We start from the raw sequence: 24,685 nt of genomic DNA, 5'->3' as shown, positions 1-24,685 counted from the left end.
AATCGTAGCCCGAGAGGGCGGTGCCTGTGACGCTCCGGGGCCTATCCCGGAAATAGGGCTGAGTGGGGGCGGGTAAGGGCGGGGAGACTGGGGTGTGGAAAGTGTGGCGGCCCCGCCCCGTCTCTTGGAACTGCCGCGGCCGCCACAGCCGCCGCCGGCGCTGCTGCTGTAGGGGACCGGCGCGGGTGCGCAGACGAAAGGCGCTCTTTGCCAGCTGAAAGGTGAGGACCTGGGGAAAAGCTGGTGGGGATGGGGCCAGAGCGAGGCAGGGCCGGGGAAGGCGCCCAGACCCGAGCGCTGACCGAGGGAAAGAAGGAGAATGGATGGGGGAACAGAGGCGAGCGCGAGACCCGCCGGGGCTCAGGCCCTAGTGGGGCCGGGCAGGGCCGAGCTGAGCCCTAGATGCCGGCAGAACGAGGGGCGCCTGTGCGGCCGCGTCGGCGGCGTTGAAGGGTGGAGGGCGGGGTGCGCGCCAGCTAGCAGAGGGCCGGGTGCTGCCGGCCAGGTTCTGTTACCCCGCATCCTTCGCGGGGACGTGCGGCCTGGGCTGGGTCCCCCGCAGTAGGGTTCGGGGCGGCGGCCGAGGGCTGGGCGGCGGGGGAAGGTCGCCGGCTTCTGCGGTGGGGCGATGGGGGCCGCAACCTGCTGTTTCCAGCGCGGAGGAGCGCCCAGGGCGGGTGTCCCCACCCTCAGCGAGCTCCTCTGCGACTTCTCATCCCACCTCCCCAAGCAATAGCTGGAAAAGTTTGTAGAGGCCAGAGTTAGAAAGTATCCACTAGTCTAGGGTGGGTGTTACTTACATGCAGAAATAACGGGCCTATGATGCTTGGCACATAACTTGTCCGAAATGAGACGTTTCCCTGCCTACATACCCGTTGTTAAAAAGCAAACGCAAACTTTTTGTGTAGTTCCTACGGAAAAACTACCATCTCCCCAGCCCACCATGGCAGACGAAATTGATTTCACTACTGGAGATGCCGGGGCTTCCAGCACTTACCCTATGCAGTGCTCGGCCTTGCGGAAAAACGGCTTCGTGGTGCTCAAAGGACGACCATGCAAAATAGTGGAGATGTCAACTTCCAAAACTGGAAAGCATGGTCATGCCAAGGTAAGTACCCTTGCAGATCAGGCTTTGGCTTCGGCGTTGGGACTTTGATCATTTGTATTCCGTTACAGATCATGAGATTTCTATACTTAAAATTTTGTAATAAGCACTATTTTTTCCTTCCTACAATTACTGGGTAATCAGTTATTACGTTGAATACTTAAAGGTAGCATTCCCTTCTTGGGCCCTTACAATGTTCATTAACTGGGAACTGAAACTTTCCTGAATCCTAGTGACCTATAAGATCTATTCAGTTTACAGATGAGAAAACCTGTTCTAGCAATTCTAAGAAACCTACACTTTATTTTTCTTGTGTAATCTCATAATTGAATCACTGGACTATATTGGGTCTTGACAGGTCGTGATACTGTTTAGTTGTTTACTGCCTCTTAATTGTAAGACCACTACTTTTTTTTTTTTTTTTTTTAAGTAAAATTAGGTGACCTTGGAAGGAGGAGAAAAAGAATCTGTCGTAATCAGCGTTGGTATTGTGCTCTTGTGTGTGTAATGAGTGATATACTTGGCAGAGATTAAACAGGTTTCCTGTTCTCCTCTGTTAGGTTCACCTTGTTGGAATTGATATTTTCACGGGCAAAAAATATGAAGATATTTGTCCTTCTACTCACAACATGGATGTTCCAAATATTAAGAGAAATGATTATCAAGTAAGCACTGATTTTCTTTAGAATGTTGCTTGTTTCTTCAAGGTGCAAATACTTTGTACTATCAGTAATAATTTGACAAAACCCAAGAGTAGTTTTGTAGGTTTTTCTAACCAATTATTAGGCAGCAGCTATCTTAGAAATTGGAGAAATAGTGATGTTTAACACATGTACCTTTTCTAGGATTATTGCTAGTTTGCTATTTTTTTCACATTCTTGCATTTTTTAAAAAGTCAAATACTTATTAGTGTTCCTCAGGCCAAGTGACTGCATATTGCAATTAAGTACAATGTTTAGTGAAAGTACTATTCTCTCTGTTGTAAAATATTTCTTGTTCTAATTTAAAACATCCCTCCTGGATGTTTTGTTTCTTTTCACTGATCAGACCTGAGACATTTAAGAAACTACTGAAATTCATGTTCCTACCAAGTTTTTGCATTAATGAATGTTAGTCAGAGCTTGACATTCTTAAGTAGGGAAATAAGTTGAAAGCCATAAATATAAAGGATAAAGTACATGGTCACTGAGTATGGTGAAGAAAGCACAAAAACTATATAATTGGTTAAATTATATTCAGTGACCATGCTATGACCTTTTGCTAAATTATATATGTAAATTTCAAGTTTTAGTTCCAGTTATACATTTGGGTAGGTCATATTTAATGATAGCATTTTGTTGTTTGGAGTGTTGATTATAACAAAATAATTGACCTTATAGGATGTGGAAGCTCAGATTACATATAACTAAAGCTTTTCTTGAAAGTCTTCAATTTCTGTATCAAGCATACCATATATCAAACTCATTTCTGCTCATTTTACATAGTAAAAAATACAAAGTTGACACTGGTATTTGTTTTATCCGACTTAAACTGATTTTTTTCTGTACCCTTTGTTGTCTTGTATAAATTTCTTTTAATGTTGCTATCAACTGCACTTACGCAATGATTTCCTTTTGCTGTTTGTCCACATGCAAACATACTTTTTTGTGGTTTTAATCTAGTAAACTTTTATATTTTCACTTTCCTACTTGTCATAAATGTTTTCTAGGTTGCTTTGAAGTCTTGTAGAAATTTGAATTGTCTTGCAAGTGGGTTTTTTTAACCAGGTAGATCTGGGTTTGGATCTAGTTCTGTCACGTTCTAGTTGGATGATTTTGGACAAGTTATACAACCTTTCTGAGCCTGTTTTCTCATCTACAAAATAGGGATAATATGAGGATTAAATGAGAAAATGTACCCCATAAGAACTCCATAAGTAGATACGTACCAAAAAGTGCCGTTCTGTTTCCCCCTTTTCCTATGTAAAAATTCTACTTAATCATTTCATTATTGTTGGAGCACCAAATTTGATGTGGTACATAGTAGGTGCTCAAAAAACATTTGTTAGATGTATATTGTACTTAATCATTTCTTTATTGTTGGAGCACCGAATTTTATGTGGTACATAGTAGGTGCTCGAAAAATATTTGTTAAATATATATGTGATTACTGAATGTGGTAGAGATAGTACAGCAGGCTAAAGTTGAGCATAGAATGTTGTCAAAATTGGGTTTCTCTTTTCATCTTAAAGTATGAAAGCTTTGACTGTTCAATATTAATTATATTCAGTAATATTCATTCAATATAGAATGCTTTTGCCTGTTGCATGTTTCAGAAAGATGGTATCAGCAGTTCAGATAATTACTATTATACTATGATAAGGTTAGCCAGTCATTGATTGGAGCTCAAGACTTAAAGGAAAAATTTGGTTTGGGTCCTAGACTAGGATGAGGCAAATGAAGTGAGGGAGGCTTTTGCCTCAGGCACAGAATTTTAAATAAAGACAGAACTAGTAACAATGACAAGCCATATAGGAGCTCAAGGCGCAAAGAAAATTAATTCTGATCCCATCTTTATTTAGAATTTTGGTATTTTATCATAGGATTTTTGCACTAATTCTAATTTTTTAAAATATTGCATTAAAGTGCCTATCTGATCACTGAGGTTTTTTTGGTGCCGTCTTTAATTTTGCACCCGAGACAGGTGTCTTACTTCACCCTTGTCCCAACCCTTGGTATGTACTCCGCACTGCAAAGTGGATAAGAGGATGATTTAAGCCAGGCAGGCCTGGTCCTAGTCTCTACTTTGGCACTTAATAGCTGTGTGACCTTGGTTGACAAGTTACTTAACCTGTTTTGGTTCCATTTCTTTCTTTATAAAGCAAAGACATAAATAATAATGCCTCATGGGATCATTTTGAGGTTTAATTAGTTAATACAACAACGCCTGGCATAGAAAGTACTCATTATTTCTCTGCTCTTCATTTTCAAGTCAGCATAGAAAACTTATTTCTGTTAATTTTTTAAAAAACTAGTTCTCCAATCTGGGTAATGTGGTGAGACCCCATCTTTACAAAATACAGAAAAAAAAAAAATTAGCCAGGCATGGTGGTGTACACAGCTGTAGTCCCAGCAGACCCAGAGGCTGAGGTGGGAGGATCACTTGAGCCTTGGGAGGTCAAGGCTGCACTAAGCCGTGATCACTCCACTGCACTCTAGCCTGGGTGACAGAGTGGGACCTGGGGGACAGAGTGGGACCCTGGGTGACAGAGTGGGTAAGTGTCTCAAAAAAAACAGTTCTGTGGGCCTTTCTATTTATATTTATTGTGCTATGGTGGTCTTCCCTTACCTAACCAAGTGCCTTGATTAAATATCTACTCATTATTTGGCTGTGTGTAATCCTTTATATTTGATGAATTCAATATTTTGAGTGCCAGTTCAGCAGTTGGCTAAAGAGAAATATGTATTCTGTTCATTATAATTAAAAAGTAAACAGGAAACAAAACGTATTAATATTTATAGTTTTAATTTTATGTGTTTTAAAATAAGTTCAGAATGAAAGAAAAATTGTCTCCTGACTTCTCTTTCAAGATTAGCTTGGATTAGAATTGCTCATTTACATTACTTCTCCCAAAAGTAGTTATAGATGTCCGGGACTGAGTGATGGGGAAAATTATAAATGCATCCAGATAGACCTTTGGGAATCCCCAAATTCATACAGAAATGCTTATTCAGACTTTAGCACTCTCTGGAATCATATTTCTTTAGAAAGTTCTGTGTTGATATGAACCTCACCACAAGTTAAATGCCGTTTCTGCATTTACTAAAATTTTACTTGTCATTTGAAGACCATTTTCCAGAAGGAAAACTAATTACTATAGACACATAAAGTATATATTGTAGACCTTTGGATTATTAGTGAATTTCCAAAACTGTCACAATTAAATCCTAGTATATTCTTCAAATAAGTAGTATATTATTTGAATGTTGAGATATGTTAATTGAATTCAAATAAGTAGTATATCATTTGAATGCTGAGATATGTTAATTGAATTCAAATAAGTAGTATATTATTTGAATGTTTAGATATGTTAATTGAATTCCTTGAGCTTAAAGTCTTTGTATAATTTTTACCTGTTTCATGGGAATCCTTGTGTTCTCAGATGGAAGCAGTCTTTCTTTGGAAATAGAAAACCTCTATACCAATAGGGCCCAATATTGCAAGGACTAGAAGCAAATAGGCTTGTTACAGGATCATTAAGGGTAATCATGAGAAGAGCCATTAACTTTAGTTCCTAGACCTGTGTATTCTACCTATAGGAAAAATAGCATCATATATTGAAATATATTGTAACCTGCAAAAAACAGCCCTCCAGGCCAACAAAGTACCATTCAGCAGGTGCCATATGTGAGTCTTCACTAAGCCGATCCACAGAGGCAAGCTGTTTTGGAGTGATAGGGTACCTGAGCCAGCAAATTACCTGGGTGTTTCACTGCCTCATTACTTTGCCTGTAAAATTAGTTTCCTAGTCAGAAGTGATGCAATGTGAGATACTATGACAGGAATGAGGCATTCTGTAAATTGAGATGAGATTTTAGCAGAAGCACTGCAGGCAAGAAAGGCAAATCCATATGTAGAATAAAACTATTGCAATAAGAAAAAATTGCTGCCTGTTTCATGATGGAAGGGGTACAGTCAGGTGGCCAGCTGTTCTTCTGGGAAACATATTAAGACTTCTTTTTCTTCTATGTTCTTCTTCTGCCATATCAAGACTTTCCTGTTTCTGTGAGGTTTTCAATAGTGGCTGTAGTCAGATCAGTCTTGGTGAGAGAAAGCCTGTGTCATTGATCCCACTGAGCAAAGACGAAGAGAGCTACAAAAAGAAGCTGAGGCCGGGCACGGTGGCTCACACCTGTAATCCCAGCACTTTGGGAGGCCAAGGCGGGCAGATCACGAGGTCAAGAGATCGAGACCATCCTGGCCAACATGGTGAAACCCCGTCTCTAATAAATACAAAAATTAGCCAGGCGTGGTGGTGCATGCCTGTAATCCCAGCTACTCAGGAGGCTGAGGCAGGAGAATCACTTGAACCTTGGAGGCGGAGGTTGCAGTGAGCTAAGATCCCGCCATTGCACTCCAGCCTGGGCAACAGAGCAAGACTACATCTCAAAAAAAAAAAAAAAAAAAGGAAGGCATCTGTACATCTCTACAAAAAATACAAAAATTAGCCAGGTGTGGTGGCAGGCACCTGTAACCCCAGCTACTTGGGAGGCTGAGGCAGGAGAATCGATTGAACCTGGGAGGTGGAAGTTGCAGTGAGCCAAGATCACACTACTGCACTGCAGCCTGGTGGCAGAGCAAGACTCGGTCTCAAAAAAAAAAAAAAGCTGAATGGCATTCACACATTAGCTCATAATCAGTGCAAATCCACACTTCTGGTTCTGTCTTCTTTCAGGTCCAGTGCTTGAAGTTCTTCCCAAACCCACTTTCAAGTTGACCCCTGAATGGTGTCATCATATAATACATAACCATCTAGAAACCATTGTGAATATTTTCCTTTCTCAGTCAGCTGGTCATAGGCAACTGTCCATCTAGTCATTGCTATGAGTTGAAAGAGAAGTGTCAGTGTGGTAAGAGAAAGTGTTTTCTGAGTCTGAGCCACTTCTTATACAACTTGTTTGTACCTTTAGGTCCTTCTCAAGCTGATCTCATGTATGCTACTTCCACTTAATGATGGAGAGCTGCTGTGCCTTCCTAGTTGTGTGGCTTGATGGGTCAGATGATGGGTCAGGTTATGGTGGTGTTATTTGCTTAGGCTGTATAATAATAGTGATCAAGCATTCAGTCTCTACCAGGGACCAGCAACTCTAAGGAAATAGCACAAGAGTGCTACACTCTGGGGGAAAAGAAGGAAGAAATAAAAAGGAATAGGTGTTACCTAAACAAGTCTGGTTGTTTTGAAATAGATTGAGAAACAAAATTAAATTCAGAAATTAGAACTAAGAAGGCACCTGTCCAGGCACTGTGGCTCACGCCGGTAATCCCAGCACTTTGGGAGGCCGAGGCGGGCAGATCACGAGATCAGGAGTTCAAGACCACCAGGGAGGTGGAGGTTGCAGTGAGCCAAGATCGCGCCACTGCACTCCAGCCTGGCGACAGAGCTAGACTCCATCTCAAAAAAAAAAAAAAAAAAAAAAAAAAAAAGGCACCTGTAGGGATAATATACCTTCTCCAGCCTTCTGTTGTATATCAGTTGTACAATGCAGGCAAAATAGTTTCCCAATAATTCCCCCTTTTCAGTGTTCTTTCCTATTCTGACTATTTCTAAGACAGAATCTGCAGTCATTAACTCTCCCCACACTCCCTTTTAGATCATGTTTTGCTTCCTTAGCTTACTGTGCCTCCCAGCACTTAGTGGTTACAGTGCTCATTCTAGAATTCATATATACTATAGCATTTTTTGTTTCACTTTTTATTGTGGAAATTTTCAAAGTATAGTATAATGAATCCTGTGTACCTGTCACTCGGCTTCAACAATTACCAGTGTGATTAATTCTGTCTCTGCAATTTTTTGACAAAGACACTGTATCATTTCTTCTGTAGACTTTCCCACTGTATGGATTTTGCTAATTGCATTTCCTTGTTTTTTAACATGCTCCTCTGTCCCTTGTGTTTCCTGAAACTTGGTAGTAAGATGTAGAGTCTTGATCAGATTCAGTTCAGATTTTTATTTTCTTCCTTTCTTTCCTTTAACAGGACTACTCCGTAATGTTCTATGCAATCATTAGGTAAATAAGTCTGATTGTTTCTCCTTTTGTGATATTATCAGATATGTGATCACTGCCTCAGTCTATTAATTGGAGGAGACAAAATTTATGATCTGTCATTCCTTCATTTGTTTCTCTTAGCCAGAATACTTCTATAAAAAGAAACTTCCCTTCATCAATTTTTGTTTGTTTGCCTTAAGAGACAGTACCAGTGTCTGTGTGTGTAGTGGGGGTGGGTGTATTTGACTCTTTCCCTTTAAGGTACAGTTTATAAAATAAATTGGTTCCTAGCATCCACTAAAGATGACGAAATACGTATTTTTTTCATCATAAACTCGAGCATTTAAACATATTTGTGTTTCAATCCATTGTTGTTAGTGTCCTTATTTATTCTCACATTGTTCCATCTTGGCCAGTGGGAGCTTATTCAAGTTAGCTCTTGAGTCCCTTTGACATGGGCCTAATTTTAATTCTCCTTGATAGCTGCTTGCTTTTGAGTACAACAGCTTCTCCAGGTTCATCTTACATACTTCCTGATCTGGACCTGGAATTATCCAAGGATCCCTAGAATATTTTAGTAGGAAATAAAAAATACCCCATTCTTTTTTTTTTTTTTTTTTTTTTTTTTTTTTTTTTTTTGAGATGGAGTCTTGCTCTGCCACCCCGGCTGGAGTGCAGTGGCGTGATCTCAGCTCACTACAACCTCCACTTCCTGGGTTCAAGTGATGCTCCTGCCTCAGCCTCCCAAGTAGCTGGGACTCCAGGTGCCATCACATCTGGCTAATTTTTGTATTTTTAGTAGAGACAAGGTTTTGCCATATTGGCCAGGCTGGTCTCGAACTCCTGACCTCAAATGATCCGCCTGCCTTGGCCTCCCGAAATGCTAGGATTACAGGTGTGAGCCACCGCACCCAGCCAAAAATACCACATTCTGATAGCATTATAACCTCATACTGTTCAGGAGCTTGGTACGCCTCCACATGCCTAATATCTCTAAAGTTTTTTGACCCTCACCTCTGCTGTCTCCCTGCTTGCTACTAACAATAATTACTTTCTACCAAAAAAAAAAAAAATTGTTCAAAAACATCTAAAAGTGAACAAATCAGTAGGTTTGTTTAAAGGTAAAGGACCAGAAGATACTTATAACAATTTCCTTACCATCCCCACCTTCCAACTCTATGGAGTCAGAGAGGCCTTTGAGAGAAGATAGAAACATTTGCACAAAAATATGCTTGGGGACTTGACGATGACACTGTTGGCTTTTTTTTTTTTTTCTTAAAGCTTGCAAATTACAAAGGGGGAAAGTGTAACTTTGGAGTGGAAAAATCTGTCAGATAACTACCTTAGTCAGCGTATCAGAGTTGGCATCACTTGTAATGGGACAAATTGACATTTACCTCCTGATAGGATACTCTGAGGGCACATCATTTATATAGTATTCCTTTCAAAAATGCATGACCTTAATCATGAGGAAACAGTGAGACAAACACAAACTGAGGAATATTCTATAAAACAGTGAACCCCCAGGAGTTTGAGACCAGCCTGGGCAACACAGGAAGACCCTGTATCTACAAAAAATAAAAATTAAAAAAATTAAAAATTAAAAAAAAACCAACAACAGGCATAGTGGTTGTATGCCTATGGTCCCAGTGACTCGGGAGGCTGAGGTGGGTGGATCACTTGATCCCTGGAGGTTGAGGCTGCAGTGAGCCATGATCATGCCACCACACTCCTGCCTGCGTGAAAGAGCAAGACCTGGTCTCACAAAAACCAAACCCCCCAAAAAACAAAAAGATGCCATGAAAGTTAAAGGGTGGGGAAGACTGTTAGAATTAAGAGACTAAACTGACATGATAGCCAGATAAATACAAGGTATGACCCTGGAGTTAGGGAAATAAGTTGCTATCAAGGACAATACTAGGACAATTGGCAAATTTAAATATGTACTATATATTGAATAATAGGTTATCAATATTAAATTCCCTGATTTTGAAAAATAAATTGTTGTTATCTAAGAGTATTTCCTTGTTCTTGAGAAAAATACACTTAAGTTTTAATTGCTGAAAAGTCATGGCTGTTGCACTGAAGTATTTATTGCTGAAGAATCATGATCTTTGGAACTTTCAATAGTTCTGTAAAAATAATAAAAATGTATATGATAGATATATATATTGGATGTATACATAGAGAAAATAGTGCACATGTGATTAAATGTGAACAACGGATGTATCTAGGTAAAGGATATGGGATTTCTTTGCATTACTGCAACTTTTCTATAGAAAATAATTCAATTTAAAAGATTGTATTAGTCCATTTTCACACTGCTATAAAGAACTACTTGAAACTGGGTAACTTATAAAGAAAAGAGATTTAACTGATTCACAGTTCCACATGGCTGGGGAGGCCTCAGGAAACTTACAATCATGGAGGAAGGTGAAGGGGAAGCAAGGCATGTTTTATAGGGCAGCAGGAGAGACAGCAAGCAGGGGGGATCTGTCAAACACTTTTAAACCGTCAGATCTCATGAGAACTCACTTACTATCATGAGAACAGCATGAGGGAAACTGCCCCCATGATCCAGTCACCTCCCACCAGGTCCCTCCCTTGACATGTGGGGATTATAATTCAAGATGAGATTTGGGTGAGGACACAGAGCCAAATCATACTATTCTGTCCCTAGCCCCTTCCAAATCTCATGTTCTCACATTTCAAAACACAATCATGCCTTCTCAACAGTCCCTGAAAGTCTTAACTCATTCCAGCATTAACCCAAAAGTCCAAGTCCAAAGTCTCATCTGAAACAAGGGAAGTCCCTTTCGCCTATGAGCCTGTAAAATGAAAAGCAAGTTAGTTACTTCCTAGATACAATGAGGATACAGGCATTGGGTAAATACTATCATTTCAAATGGGAGAAATTGGCCAAAACAAAGGAGCTACAGGTCCCATACAAGTCCGAAACCTGGCAGGGCAGCCATTCAGTCTTAAAGCTCCAAAATAATCTCCTTTGACTCCATATCTTACATCCAGGGCACACTGATCCAAAAGGTAGGCTCCCAAGGCTTTGGGCAGCTCCAACCCTGCGGCCCTACAGGGTACAGCCTCTGCAGCTGCTTTCACTGGTTGGTATTGAGTGCCTGTGGCTTTTCCAGGCACATGGTACACCATTCTGGAATCTAGAAGATGGTGACGCCCCTTCTCACAGCTCCACTAGGCAGTGTCCCAGTGGGGACTCTGTGTAGGGGATCTAACCTGACATTTACCTTCCACACTGCCCTAGCAGAGGTTCTCCATGAGGGCTCTGCCCATGCAGCAGACTTCTGCTTGGACCTCCAGCCTTTTCATACATCCTCTGAAATCTAGGTGGAGGCTCCCAAACCTCAACTCTTGCCTTCTGTGTACCTGCAGGCCCAACACCACAAGGAAGCTTCCAAGGATTAGGGTTTACACCCTCTGAAGCAACAGCCCAAGCTGTACCTTGGCCCCTTTTAGCCACAGCTGGAGCTGGAGTGGCTGGGACACAGGGCACCAAGTCCCAAGGCTATACAGAGCAGCAGGGCCCTGGGCCTGGCCCACAAAACCATTTTTCCCTCCTAGGCCTCTGGGCCTGTGTTGGGAGGGGATGCCATGAAGATATCTGGAATGCCCTGGAGACATTTTCCCCATTGTCTTGGCTATTAATATTCAGCTTCTTGTAACTTATGCAAATTTCTGCAGCTGGCTTGAATTTCTTCCCAGAAAATGAGTTTTTCTTTTCTGCTACATGGTCAGGCTGTACATTTTTCAAACTTTTATGCTATGCTTCCCTTTTAAACATGAGCTCCAGTTTCAGATCATCTCTTCATGAATGCACATGACTGTACGCTTTCAAAAAAAAGCCAAGTTACCTCTTGAACACTTTGCTGCTTAGAAATTTCTTATGCCAGATAACCTAAATCATCTCTCTCAAGTTCATAGTTCCACAGATGTCTAGGGCAGGGCAAAATCCTGCCAGTCTCTTTGCTAAAGCACGGCAGGAGTGACCTTTGCTCCAGTTCCCAATGAGTTCCTCGTCTCCATCTGAAACCACCTCAGCCTGGACTTCACTGTCCATATCATTGTCAGCATTTTGTTCAAATCCATTCAACAAGTCTCTAGGAAGTTTCAAACTCTCTCTCATCTTTCTTTCTTCTGAGCCCTCTAAACTGTTGCAGTCTCTGCCCGTTACCCAGTTCCAAAGTTGTTTCCTTATTTTCAGGCATCTTTATAGCAGTGGCCCAAACTCCTGGTACCAATTTTCTGTATTAGTCCTTTCTCACACTGCTATAAGGAACTACCTGAGACTGGGTAATTTATAAAGAAAAGAGATTTAATTGAGTCACAGTTCCACATGGCTAGGGAGGCCTCAGGAACCATGGCAGAAGGCGAAGGGGAAGCAAGGCACATCTTACATGGCAGCAGGAGATACAGTAAGTGAGGGGGGAACTGCTAAACACTTTGAAGAGAACTCACTGTCACGACAACAGCATTGCGGAGACTGACCCCATGATCCAGTTGCCTCCCACCAGGTCCCTCCCTCGACATGTGGGGATTACAATTCAAGATGAGATTTGGGTGGGGACACAGAGCCAAACCATATCAAAGATTAAATAATTCGTTCTCATTATTTTTGTTTTTCGTAGCTTAGTTTTATTTTTGAAAACTAATTGTATTTAACATAGCAATTTATCTTAATAAGATGTTTAATGTTTGCAAATGCATTGTTTTACTAGATGTTTTATATATTTGTACATTTGAAATGCTTTATATATTTCATTCCACAGTTTATGATTCTTAACTCTTAAAAAATAAAATAGCTCCATTACATACATCATTTTCAAAATATCAGTATTATTATTTGGCTTCTGTGTTTCAGTCACTAGTGGCACAGTAGGAACATTTAACTCTTGAAATAGACAAGCTCTGCTTTAGGGAATTACTAAAAGAACAGAAATCAGAAAGATTTGCCTTGGAATGTTGTAGTTGTTTAAAAATTACACTTCAAGCTAGGTGCATTGGTGCACACCTATAGTCCCAGCTCCTCGGAAGACTAAAGCAGAGGCTTACTTGACCCCAAGAGTTTGAGGCCAGCCTAGGCAATATAATGAGATGTCCATCTTTAAAAAAATATGTATTTTTTAAAAAGTTACACTTCTACCTCAACCTCCTTGCTCCCACTTCTCTACCAGCCACCTCACAAATATTTGAGGGTCTAAGAGGTTAGTTAAAAGTCTTTGTTGTAGCTCTGTAGGATTTCTTATTTTTGAGATGTCTAGACATACCAAAACTCAAATTTCCTGTGGTAGATGGAGTTTCTATGGAGAGCCATAGTCAGTTTTGGTAGATGGTGTATGTGGAGGAGAGCAATCCCAACGATATGCCTGGGTTATATCATAGTGGTTAACCACTATGATATCTACAAAAGGACCATTGTCTTTGACTCCTTTTGTAGATATTAGCAGCTGGTATTCTGGATGGTAGCCTTTTATAAAATGTGTTAGGATTCTTGGCATACTAATAGTGTACATACTTTTATTAATAGAATAAATGAGTGGAGGTTGGTTGTTTCCTCATTCCTGTAGTAAAAGAAGTTCAGTAGTATCAAAACCATGCTTTTTTGCAGGTTGGGTTGACGACTGGGTTTTTTTTTTCACTGATGTTATCCATACACTAGTGGATTTTGTTGTTGTTGTTGTTGGCTGAAAACCAAAAGTTTTCCACTTAATTTTGTTCACACTCAAATTAGAAAATACATTGTTTGTAATAGCAAAAATAACTTTTATGCCCAGTAATGTGAAATTGGTTAAATCAGTTATAGTATGTCCATGCAGATATGTGGTAGTTAACTAAGGTAGGTTTATATTTTCTGCTTAGAAAGTATTTATAAGAAATATTATTAAGTCAAAACAGCTCACTGTAAAGTACTTACAATATCCCTTTTTTTTTTTTTTTTTTTTGAGACAGAGTCTCGCTCTGTTGCCCAGGCTGGAGTGCAGGGGCACGATCTCAGCTCACCACAAGCTCCACCTCCTGGGTTGACGCCATTCTCCTGCCTCAGCCTCCCAAGTAGCTGGGACTACAGGTGTGCCACCACACCTGGCTAATTTTTCGTATTTTCAGTTGAGATGGGGTTTCACCGTGTTAGCCAGGATGGTCTCAATCTCCTGACCTCATGATCTGCCCGCCTCGGCCTCCCAAAGTGCTGGGATTACAGGCGTGAGCCACCCTGCTTGGCCCAATATCCCATTTTGATTAAAAAAAAAAAAAAAACAGCAACTATATTTATTTTGTGAACATAAATAGAACACACTGTAAAGAAACCTAAACTGTTTAACAAGGCAGAGATTGGGTATGGGAAGTACCAGGAGGAGTAAACTTATATTTCTATTCTGTATGTATTTTATATTTTTTATATTTTTAGCATTTTAAATACCAAGAATATTAATGTATTACTGTGTACTTATATGAATTAATATCAATTGCAATTTAACTGTGTAAACATTACAAAGAAGTGGATATAATCTAATCAGCACAAATGATATAATTTCTTCTAATAGCTGATATGCATTCAAGATGGTTACCTTTCCCTGCTGACAGAAACTGGTGAAGTTCGTGAAGATCTTAAACTGCCAGAAGGTGAACTAGGCAAAGAAATAGAAGGAAAATACAATGCAGGTGAAGATGTACAGGTAAAGACTTAGAGAAGGATTGTTTTTGAAAACCATTTTATAAAAACTTTGACCTCAGCTAGTTGACATAAAATACTACATATGGAATGTGGTTTAAAAATACTGCTAAAATGTTGAAAATGATCTCTCAGGCAGGTTTCCATAAAACCCTTAGAAACTCATTATCAAAGAAAGTATCAAAGTTCATTTTTGCTACATCAACATTACTCTCAAACCCAAATTTGTTTTGAAGCTCTGTACCTGACTGTTTTTTTTTTTTTTTTTGAGACAGAGTCTCCCTCTGTCACCCAGGCTGGAGTGCAGTGGTGTGATCTCGGCTCATTGCAACCTCTGCATCCCAGGTTCAAGCGATTCTCCCCTCAGCCTCCTGAGTAGCTGGGATTGCAGGCGCGTGCCACCACATCTGGCTAATTTTTGTATTTTTAGTAAAGATTGGGTTTCAGCATGTTGGCCAAGCTGGTCTTGAACTCCTGACCTCAGGTGATCTGCCCACCTTGGCCTCCCAAAAGTGCTGGGATTACAGGCCTGAGCAAGGCGCCCAGCCCTGAGCTATTCTTACAGGTAAGAAATGATGCTAGTGGAGTGTTAAAGAGTGAAGGAGATTTACTGTCTTTGTTACAACTTTCAGAAATGTAACGTGTAGTAAGTATTCAAACATTTATAGTTATTTTTCCTGTTCCCTGGAAGTTGTCTTACAAACTACTCTTTGAGAAATTCTGCTTTAGAAAACTGTAAAGAAAGTAGCTTGTTTTGGAATACCCCTTTCAGAAGTCCATATGTACAAAATATCCACAAATATACAATATATGAGGAACTAATTATATCTTCTATATGTATTATCTTCTGAATAACCTTTTGCCTGCTTTTTTCCTTCTAGGTATCTGTCATGTGTGCAATGAGTGAAGAATATGCTGTAGCCATAAAACCCTGCAAATAAATGGAAACATCAGGCATGAACACTGTTTAGGTCTGAATCAACTGCAGATATAATTTGGTTCTAAGTTGTCACCAAAGCTATAGCCTTCATAAGCAACCTCATTTCTTTTTTTAATTGTTTTCAGATTGTGCTGGGTTAGTTTTGCAAGCAACTGATAATTTTTTTAAAATTATCAATATGTATAATTTTTTTTTAATTTTGTAGGTATGTTTCCTATAATATTCCTGTGGTTTTCAGTATGTCAGTCCAAGAAACAAACAAGATAGCTTCAGCAGATGTGATTTGTCTGAGCAAATCATTCCTGTGTTTTAGTTAAATGATAAACCAGGGTTTAAAATCAAACAATGTAGCATAAAGTGGTATTGAAGTACCACATTTAAGTTGAACTGCTCTGCATTAATTACAGATTTAATATAAAATGAACTGATTAGATATTGGAATTGTTGCACTTTCAGTCTGTGTAGGGCAAACAATCCTTAAACAAAAATCATGTTATCAAAACGTGTCAGTTATTTTGGTGGCCACATGTAACCATGTGATTACTTTGGTCATACTATTTACCAAATTGTTGGCAAACTTGATGTAACCTTATATGGTGGTTTTAGTCCCTTCTTATGGTTGGCAGAAGGGCACTGAACTGTTGGGTGAAAGTTAGCAAGTAAGATTATAAGGAAGACACAAAAGACAGTGGCAAAGAGGGTTGATTAAATCTATACGTTTTTATGTGAGGACTTTGTAAGTCAGCATAAAAATGAAAAGTTGTTTCTCAGTTGTTTTTGCTTTTAACTTTGCCTCCAACATTTAAAGGGAGTAATCTGCTTTACAGGATACTATGCAATGCTTGTTTTCCAACTATGTTGAATAAATATTAATATTTATCAGTAAATACTCCTTTCCAACTTTTTCTTTTTTTTTTTTTTTTTTTTTTTGAGACTGAGTCTCACTCCATCAACCAGGCTGGAGTGCAGTGGTACAATCTTGGCTCACTGCAACCTCTGCCTCCCGGGTTCAAGCAATTCTCCTGCCTCAGCCTCCCAAGTAGCTGGGACTACAGGTGCACGCCACCACGCCAAGCTAATTTTTTTTTGTATTTTTTAGTAGAGATGGAGTTTCACCATGTTGTCTAGGCTGGTCTTGAACTCCTGACCTCAGGTGATCTACGTGCCTCAGCCTCCCAAAGTGCTGGGATTACAGGCATGAGCCACCACACCCAGCCCCTTTCCATCCATTTTTAAGTAGATTTTTTGACATTAATGTATTTATTAAACAAAAACTGAGAGTTCCTTAAATTGATTTGGAATTTTTGTTAATTTTATGTCCTTTTTTTCCTAAAGTGAATTGAAAGTGAATCATGGAAGCAGCATTACTTTATATGAATATTATTATTTAAGTTATTTTAAGTATATGCATTTTTTCTGATTGTTGTGTGACTTAATTCAGTTGCTGGTGTGAAATATAACTAGCAAATAATTCTATAAACTGAATTATTTTAAAAGGTATTTTAGGTGACACCACTGCATTTCTATTTAATCTTTTGAGTCATATGTATATTATTTCCAGAATTTTCGACATTATTAACAGTGTTTGTGAGGACCTTTGACTCAATAACAATCATCATATTGGAGCAAAACATAGAACAAAATCACTATCTCAGAAATACCTTAATTCTCTAAGACTGGCTCTTAGACCTCTCCCATCATGCCTTGACCTCTAAAAAGCCCTTTGTTCCTATCTTCTAAAGGGAAGTATATCATATATGATGATGTAACTGATCTAATCAGTGACTGGAAATAGCATTAGTAACAGAAGATCCCAAGTTTTAGTTGCTTAATTTGTACACACTTTTAAATATTGTCTTAGCCTCAGCAAACCCATTTGGGGAAGAAGCAAGATAGTTTAAGAGAAATACAAAGGAAATTTCTAAAGCACAAGAAATAGTAAGGTAGTAGTTAGTCGTTTTTCCTATAACATTTTAGCTTTTGCCCATCTAAAGCACAATTAAAATTAGGCTACATTCTTTCCAGTATTCTATTTAAGTACCTACTACATACTGCTCTAGTTTCTTAGTACTCTGTAATGTGTATCTTAATTGCTACTGGTTGGCATTGTAACTCATAGGAATTCCAGAAAATTATTAATCTGTGCTGCTTGCAGGTCATTTATATGGCACCTCTTAACCATGCTGGTGTTATGACTTAGTATTAACTCTCAATTAGCATGCCCCTGTTCTTCCTAACTTGTAAAATTTCACATAAATATATTTTCAATTATGTACAAATTAAGGGTGTACAAATTATAATAATGCATCTCTATCTTCATACTTTGAATGGCAAATGCTATTTATGCATAAATATTTTCATTTTAAGTAATATATGAAGTGTAAATACTCGATATATAAGTATAGATTTTAAAGATATGGGACTTTATTTTCACATAAGTCAATAGATGTCTCTCTAGAACAAAGTATTTAGTAAAGCTTTATAAATTATATTAAAAGGAAGCAGGGAACATGTATTTTTTAACATAGAACAGAAGTGACTTCATTCTTTTTAGACATCAGAAATGTTAAAGTTGATTCCCAATATTTGTTGTACATTTTTGTAGCAAATGTTAAAAATCACGAGTTACCATGTATAGAATGTGGACTGTCATGTTGATATCATTGTACAGTGATAAGCCATTTTTATCTGTATACATTTCACCAATTTATTAACAGGTTGAATATTTGTTTCTTTTTAGAACATTTTATTTATACTGTGAAGACTTTGTTATACCTTATTTGCTACAACATAGATCATATCATTGCTACTTTGACTTAGCATTTGCATCATAAACATAATTATGATTTTTTTTCATGCTCCCTTCCAGGGGCTCAGTCACTTGAAGAAACTATTGCTAACCAAGCTCTTGACTCTGTTTCCCTTAATGATACAAGTCTCTGTACCAGCGCTTTATGTTAATTACCAAAACTCTCCTGCAGTCAGAGCATGATACCTATAATAGGAGACACTGCAATAAAATGATTAGGCTGTAAAATTTGGAGACACAATTTTTCATTACAACACAATTTGCGTGTGCACATGTGCACAGATAGCTTTGTATGTTAGTTCTTTTTTCCAGACTCCCAACTCTTAAAAGTATTGTAGTCTGGTGGTGCCTCAACTGTTGGTAACTTTTTTTTTTTTTAATTTACAACTTTTCCACAACTTGTTTTTGTACTTTAAGGTTTCTCAATTCGAATATTTCTAGTTGAGCTGTAATTTGAATGCATTGTTCTCAGGGCTATTTGTGCTAAAAGCTGAAATTTCATTATTTTAAAGCTAATTGCCTGAAAATATATTGGCAGAATTTTCCCAAATTGCAATACTGTGATACATGCATATAAAAAAATCCTTAATGTCAACACACTTAAACTACATGCTAAATAGTCAAGAAAAAAATGGAAACAGTAGCATCCATACTGGAATCTTGCCATATTTTTTTCATTTTAGAATAGAATTTGGCAGTCTCATCTTAGAATCCTATCCTTAGGATATATCTGAAAGTATTCCTTTGGCATGGACCCCAGAGATAGTTTTGGAGCCAGGCATTGATGTAGAGGTTCACCAAACATATTTAGGGATAATAGATAAATTCATAATGCTCTTTTGGGTACACTGAAATGTTTACATACTGAATTCTATAATATGAACTAGGAACGCATTTACTATGAGAAAATATGGCTCTTAAGCAGTGTAAGAGTGAAAATATAAGCATATTTCCATGAACAGTATATTGTACTGATCAGCAGCTCTCATTTTAATGTCATTTAGGCATAATATTTCATAGTTTTCAAGCCTTTTTTTTTCTGCTAACATCCAGACAAGTAACAGGCAACAAAGATTTAAGAAAAATTTATGGTGGAAAACCTTAAAAATTGAGACAATTCAATCTATTTAATCTATTAAATTTTTTCTCTGAATTGGGTATATGGCATCATTATTTGATTTTAGCAGGGAACATTTCGATTTAGCTTATGAAACACAGATGTTCTATGGGAACATGGCTTGAAGCCAATATGTAATTTAATGTTTTTCCATTAAACAAACATCTGAACACCAACTTAGCTACCAAGTGAGGTCAAGTGCCTGAAAAGTACTGTATACATCTAATAAGCATGTTTTCTTTATGTAAATGATGCACTTTATGGCAATGCATACCAGGCTTTCACCTGCTAGAAACATACTTGTTGCCAAACTTTGCCATCCACCACTATTCCCCTCCTTAGAACAGGTAGAAACCTATTTTACAAAAAAAAAGACAGGTTATTGTATTTATATGAAGTCCCTAAAACTGATTCTTGGTATTGACAGACTTAAGTTTATCTTAGTTCAAGATTGCACTTTTTAAAAAACTCTGGACTAATTTCAGCAATGACTGAACAGCTTGTCACACATCATAGTTGTGATCTTTTTTGAGGAGTTATTTATTGTGGTTAATATCTACTATAAATAAGCACTCTTGTGCTTGTTACAAAGCATAATGCAAATTACTAGTTCTCTACTAGTATAATGAAAATGACTAGTTCTATACTGTTATGTACTTTTGTCTTCCTCCCCAAAAAGGAAACAGTTTAGCATTGTCTAAATTCAGTGGCACTTTTTTAGTAATACATTTTTTTTTTCTTAGATACAGGAGAACTATTGCTTTTACCTGCAGAAACTCAAATGTTTTCGCTAAAACTTTAAAATTCTAAAATATGTAGTATGGGTATTACTAATTGTGCATTTTACATTTCAAAAATAGTTAAAATTCAAATGTTAAATCTTTGACTTAAAAAACCTTTAAATGTAGATAATACCTTAACAATTATAACTTTGTGATATTATTAAAATATATTTGTCTGTTAACTTCATCAGTTGTATTAAATAAAAATAAAGTTAACAGCTTGCACTATTCTTGTACATATACATCTTTAAAACAATTTCATACCCGAAAATTGTATGACTTAAGTGTATGTCACGTTAAAAGAAAATCTAACTTGTTTTTATTGAGTACTTTCATATTCTAGGTCCTTACGTAGTGCCCTTGCATTATGGCTGGGACTATTAATTTCTAAATGTTGGTTTGAGGTTTAGGTACAATTTTATTTTTAAATGTTTAATGTTTTTTAAACTATATAAAATGGTCATTTGGTTCAAAATTCAGCAGGTACAAAAGACTAAAGACATTTTCCCCTCTTCATCCCCTTCCTATGTGTCCTTCCAGAGATATTTAATGTAAGAGAGGGCAATGCTGCTTCCCTCACCCCTGATTTCCCAGGGTCTGAGGTATTTCTTTCCTACAAGCTGGGGTTGCTGTTCCCTTTCCACAACATGAGTGGTGTGATAATTCCCTGAAGCAAAGGCTTCACCCTTTTGCCAGTCCTCACCATGTCTAATCCACACCAACTGGACATGTTCATTTCTAGGTGGCTCAGTGGTTTCTTCCTTATACGCTGTACCATTCTAGAACATCCCTCTTGCTCCCCAACAGGTAAGCCATGCCAGAGATACCATGGCAGTTGTCACCTTGTATCTATGATCATTACAAATATCCATAATCTACCAGATCCACAACGCAAAGTTGGGCAGTAAAGTCTTCTAGCCTCTATCCGCACTCCTTTTTGCCACTTGCAAATTCGGTAGCCCAGTTACCCAGAGGGAGGCATAGGAGGGAAAACGAAGACCGAAAAGGGCTAATTATGAGTTTTGTCTCTTACAATTTATCTGCATCTTATCCTTCCCCCACCCCCCATCATTAAATCATTAAACATTCTATCTAAATAGAATGCCCTTCTGTGGAACTGCATATTTGGAAACCATACTGCCTGTCTAACTTATGCACTCCACTGGGAACTTACAATATCTGTTTCCCACAATACTTGCAGTCATATCAGTTACAACCACTGGGTGTGTATTGGTTCAAAAGGACCTACCTACAAGGTTATATCAATCCTTGTCCAATTTGAGAGATTTTTTTCTGAATCCAGTTAAAATAATTTTTGGCTACACCCAGGGACACTTCCCAGGACCACAATGACTTGTAGTCTAGTGCCCAAGAAAGCCAAAAAGGCCCGGCAACCTTGGTTGCCACCAGATTCCCAACAGACAGATTCTAAGGGAGAAGAGAAGTTCATCAACTAACACTCATAGTGTCTCTGCATTTTTCCTTCATAATTATGTGAGTTTCACTTAATATGGCTGTCACTGTAGCTCATTTTAATTGCTATACAATCAATGAGGTAAATCTTTTGCATATATATCAAATATTACCATCCTGATGTTAGAGATTTTCTTTCCAAGGCAAACAGAACTTTCACCAAAAAAAAGGATATTTAGAGCACAAAGAAAATAGCAGTAGCTTCTATAAAGCAGAAATATTAAAAACACTGTTACCAGTCCCAAGTGAAATTAAAAACAAAACTAGAAAATAAAAAGGTCTTTCTAACTAGAAATTTAAAACCTATTATGCAGGGTACAATGAAAGGGGAAAATACAAAAATTAAGGAATTCCTGAAAGATAATGAAAATACTACATATCAGAATCCATGTAAAAGTATTATCAGAGGAAAATTCATTGCCCTACCATCTATATAAATAAAAATGACAGAATGAACATAAATAAATAGTAAATCAAACAGCTAGAAAAATAAACCAAAAGGAAGCACACAGGAGGAAGTAACAATAACAAAAGCAGAAATTAATAAGATAAATAAGAAAAATAGCAAATTAAATAGATTAAAATACTAGTTCTTTGAAAAATTAACAAAATAGATCGATCATTAGCTATTACTTAATAAACAAAGCACAAATATAAAAAATGAGAAATGACAAGAAGGAATAACTAATGCAGAGGAAATAAAAATAAAACAGAAAACTGCAAATCTCTATGCACATAAATTTGAAAACCTAGATGATATAGTTTCTTAGGAAAATGTGTTTATTAAAATTGACCTCAGTAAAGATAGAAGCTTAAACAGTAATTTTAATAGAACTACAGAAAGTTGTCAAGAAATTGTCCCACAAAGAAGCCAAGCTGGGGTTGCTGTTCCCACAAAGAAACCAACCAAACAAAACCAGGTCCAAATGGTTTCACAGGAGAATGTTACCAAACTTTTAGAGACCATATGGTCCTAACGTTATATAGAATGTTTCAGAATAGGGAAAATAAACAATCTAAATTCTTTTTAGGAAGCAAACATTGATACTAAACCTGTTAAAAATAATAAAAAATATATTGAGGCAAAAATCCTAATATAATACTAGTTTTTAGACTCAAACACCACGTGAAGAAAGTAATACACTATGTCTACATGGAGTGTCTATCAGAAATGTAAGAATGGTTCAATATTAGAAAAGCTATTAATACAGCTCACTATCATAGGATATTAATATATTGGGAAATATATATTAATATATTGGGAATATATTAATATATTGGGAATATAATTAATATATTGGGAAATCTTTTCATAGCATTTACTATATTAATAGGCCTAAAGGGAAAAAATAAGGCCGGACATGGCGGCTCATGCCTGTAATCTGAAGCGGATGGATGGCTTGAGCCCAGGATTTGAGACCAACTTGGGCAACATAGCAAAACCCCGTCTCCACAAAAAAATACAATTAGCCAGGTGTGGTGGAGCGCACCGGTAGTCTCAGCTACTCAGGAGGCTGAGGTGCGATGATCACTGGAGCCCAGGGGGTGGAGGCTACAGTGAGCTGTGATTGCACCTGCACTCCACTTTGAGTGAGACAGCAAGACACTGTTTCAAATAAACAAATAAATAAATTGAAAAAACATATGATGTTCTGCATAAATACTGAAAAAAACACTTGGGTAAAACAAGATCCATTCTTAAAACATCTCTTTAGAAAATAGAGATGTATGAATACTTATTTGATGTAAATGTATTTATGTTTATATATGTTAACATGGTACACCTAACATTAGCTATGTATGTGTATGTATACATATGTATAAACGTGCATATATATGTGTGTGCATCTTTGCATAAAATTCCAAATAGCCTTTTCCTTGGTGGAGAAATGCTAAAGGCAGTCTCACTAAGGTCAAGAACTAAACAAGAATGCTCAGTATCTTGACCCCTATTGTTTTGGAAGTATTAGCCAGTACAAGTGGACAATAGAAAACAGACATATTAAAATTGTAAGAATAAAAGAAAAGACATTTTCTGTTTTCAAATGATCTGATAGTATATCTGGAAAATCCCAGATAATCAATGATAAAGCTAACTCAAACAATAAAGTTGTTCATCAAGGTAGCAGGAAATAAAATTAACATGCAAAAATAAATAGCTTTATATATACAAATAATAATCAATTAGAACACATAATGAAAATGTTCAAAGCCTATACAAAGATAACTATAAAGCACTCCCAAGAGACAGAGTTGACCTGAACAAATTCCATATTCTTGGTTGATAGCTAGTTAGTAAGATGATAGTTCTACCTAATTTAATTTATAATGTTAACACAGTCTTAATAAAAATATCATTTTTTTAAATGAAGTTAAACAAGTTGTTAATAAAGTTCATATGGAAATATGAATATGCAAGAATCACTAGGAAAATATTGAAAAGACAGAGCTGAGTGGGGATCAGCATTACCAGAAATTAAAACATATTACAAAGCCTCTATATCAAAACAGTGAGGTACTGGCAAGTGAATACACATCAATGGAATAGTATAGAAAATCCAGAATAGATCCAAATACACATAGAAATTTAATATATGACCAAGATAGTATTGCAAATCACTGGGCAAAGATTGACATACATTAATTGTTTTAGGACAACTAGAAAAATAAGATGAATTCCATACAACATACATACGAATAAACTACAAATGAAGCAGAGACCTAAATGAAAGCAATAAAACTATACAAGTCCTAGAAGAAAACATGAGTGATTTCCTCTGTAACCTGGCTTTAACAAAACTGGTTGGAAGTCTAGACACAATAAAAGAGGTATATGTGTTGGTGAGACAGAGTGAGAGAACAAATAAGTGGGACAAAAGAAGTAAAAATCTGGATAAAGGGTGTGTGTGTGTGTGTGTGTGTGTGCTTTGAACTGTTTTTTTACAATCTTTCATAACATTTAAATTACTTCTAAATAAAATTTTTTGAACTCAAAAAGTATATATAGTACCAT

General features: G+C 37.5%; 1 protein-coding gene across 1 annotated transcript; it reads left to right on the top strand.

Annotated features, from left to right (window-relative positions):
- Nucleotides 1–20,424, top strand: EIF5A2 (eukaryotic translation initiation factor 5A2). The gene is made up of 5 exons (XM_054479685.2): nucleotides 1–221; nucleotides 909–1,108; nucleotides 1,666–1,770; nucleotides 14,424–14,555; nucleotides 15,433–20,424. The coding sequence occupies exons 2-5, from the start codon at nucleotides 944–946 to the stop codon at nucleotides 15,490–15,492; spliced, it is 462 nt and encodes a 153-aa protein (XP_054335660.1). The 5' UTR covers nucleotides 1–221; nucleotides 909–943; the 3' UTR covers nucleotides 15,493–20,424.
- The last annotated feature ends 4,261 nt before the right edge of the window (nucleotides 20,425–24,685 follow it).

The sequence above is a fragment of the Pongo pygmaeus genome, chromosome 2 (assembly GCF_028885625.2).
Source record: "Pongo pygmaeus isolate AG05252 chromosome 2, NHGRI_mPonPyg2-v2.0_pri, whole genome shotgun sequence".
NCBI lineage: Eukaryota > Metazoa > Chordata > Mammalia > Primates > Hominidae > Pongo > Pongo pygmaeus.
Note: the sequence above shows the minus strand (reverse complement) of the source record. Positions and strands in the feature narration are given on the sequence as shown.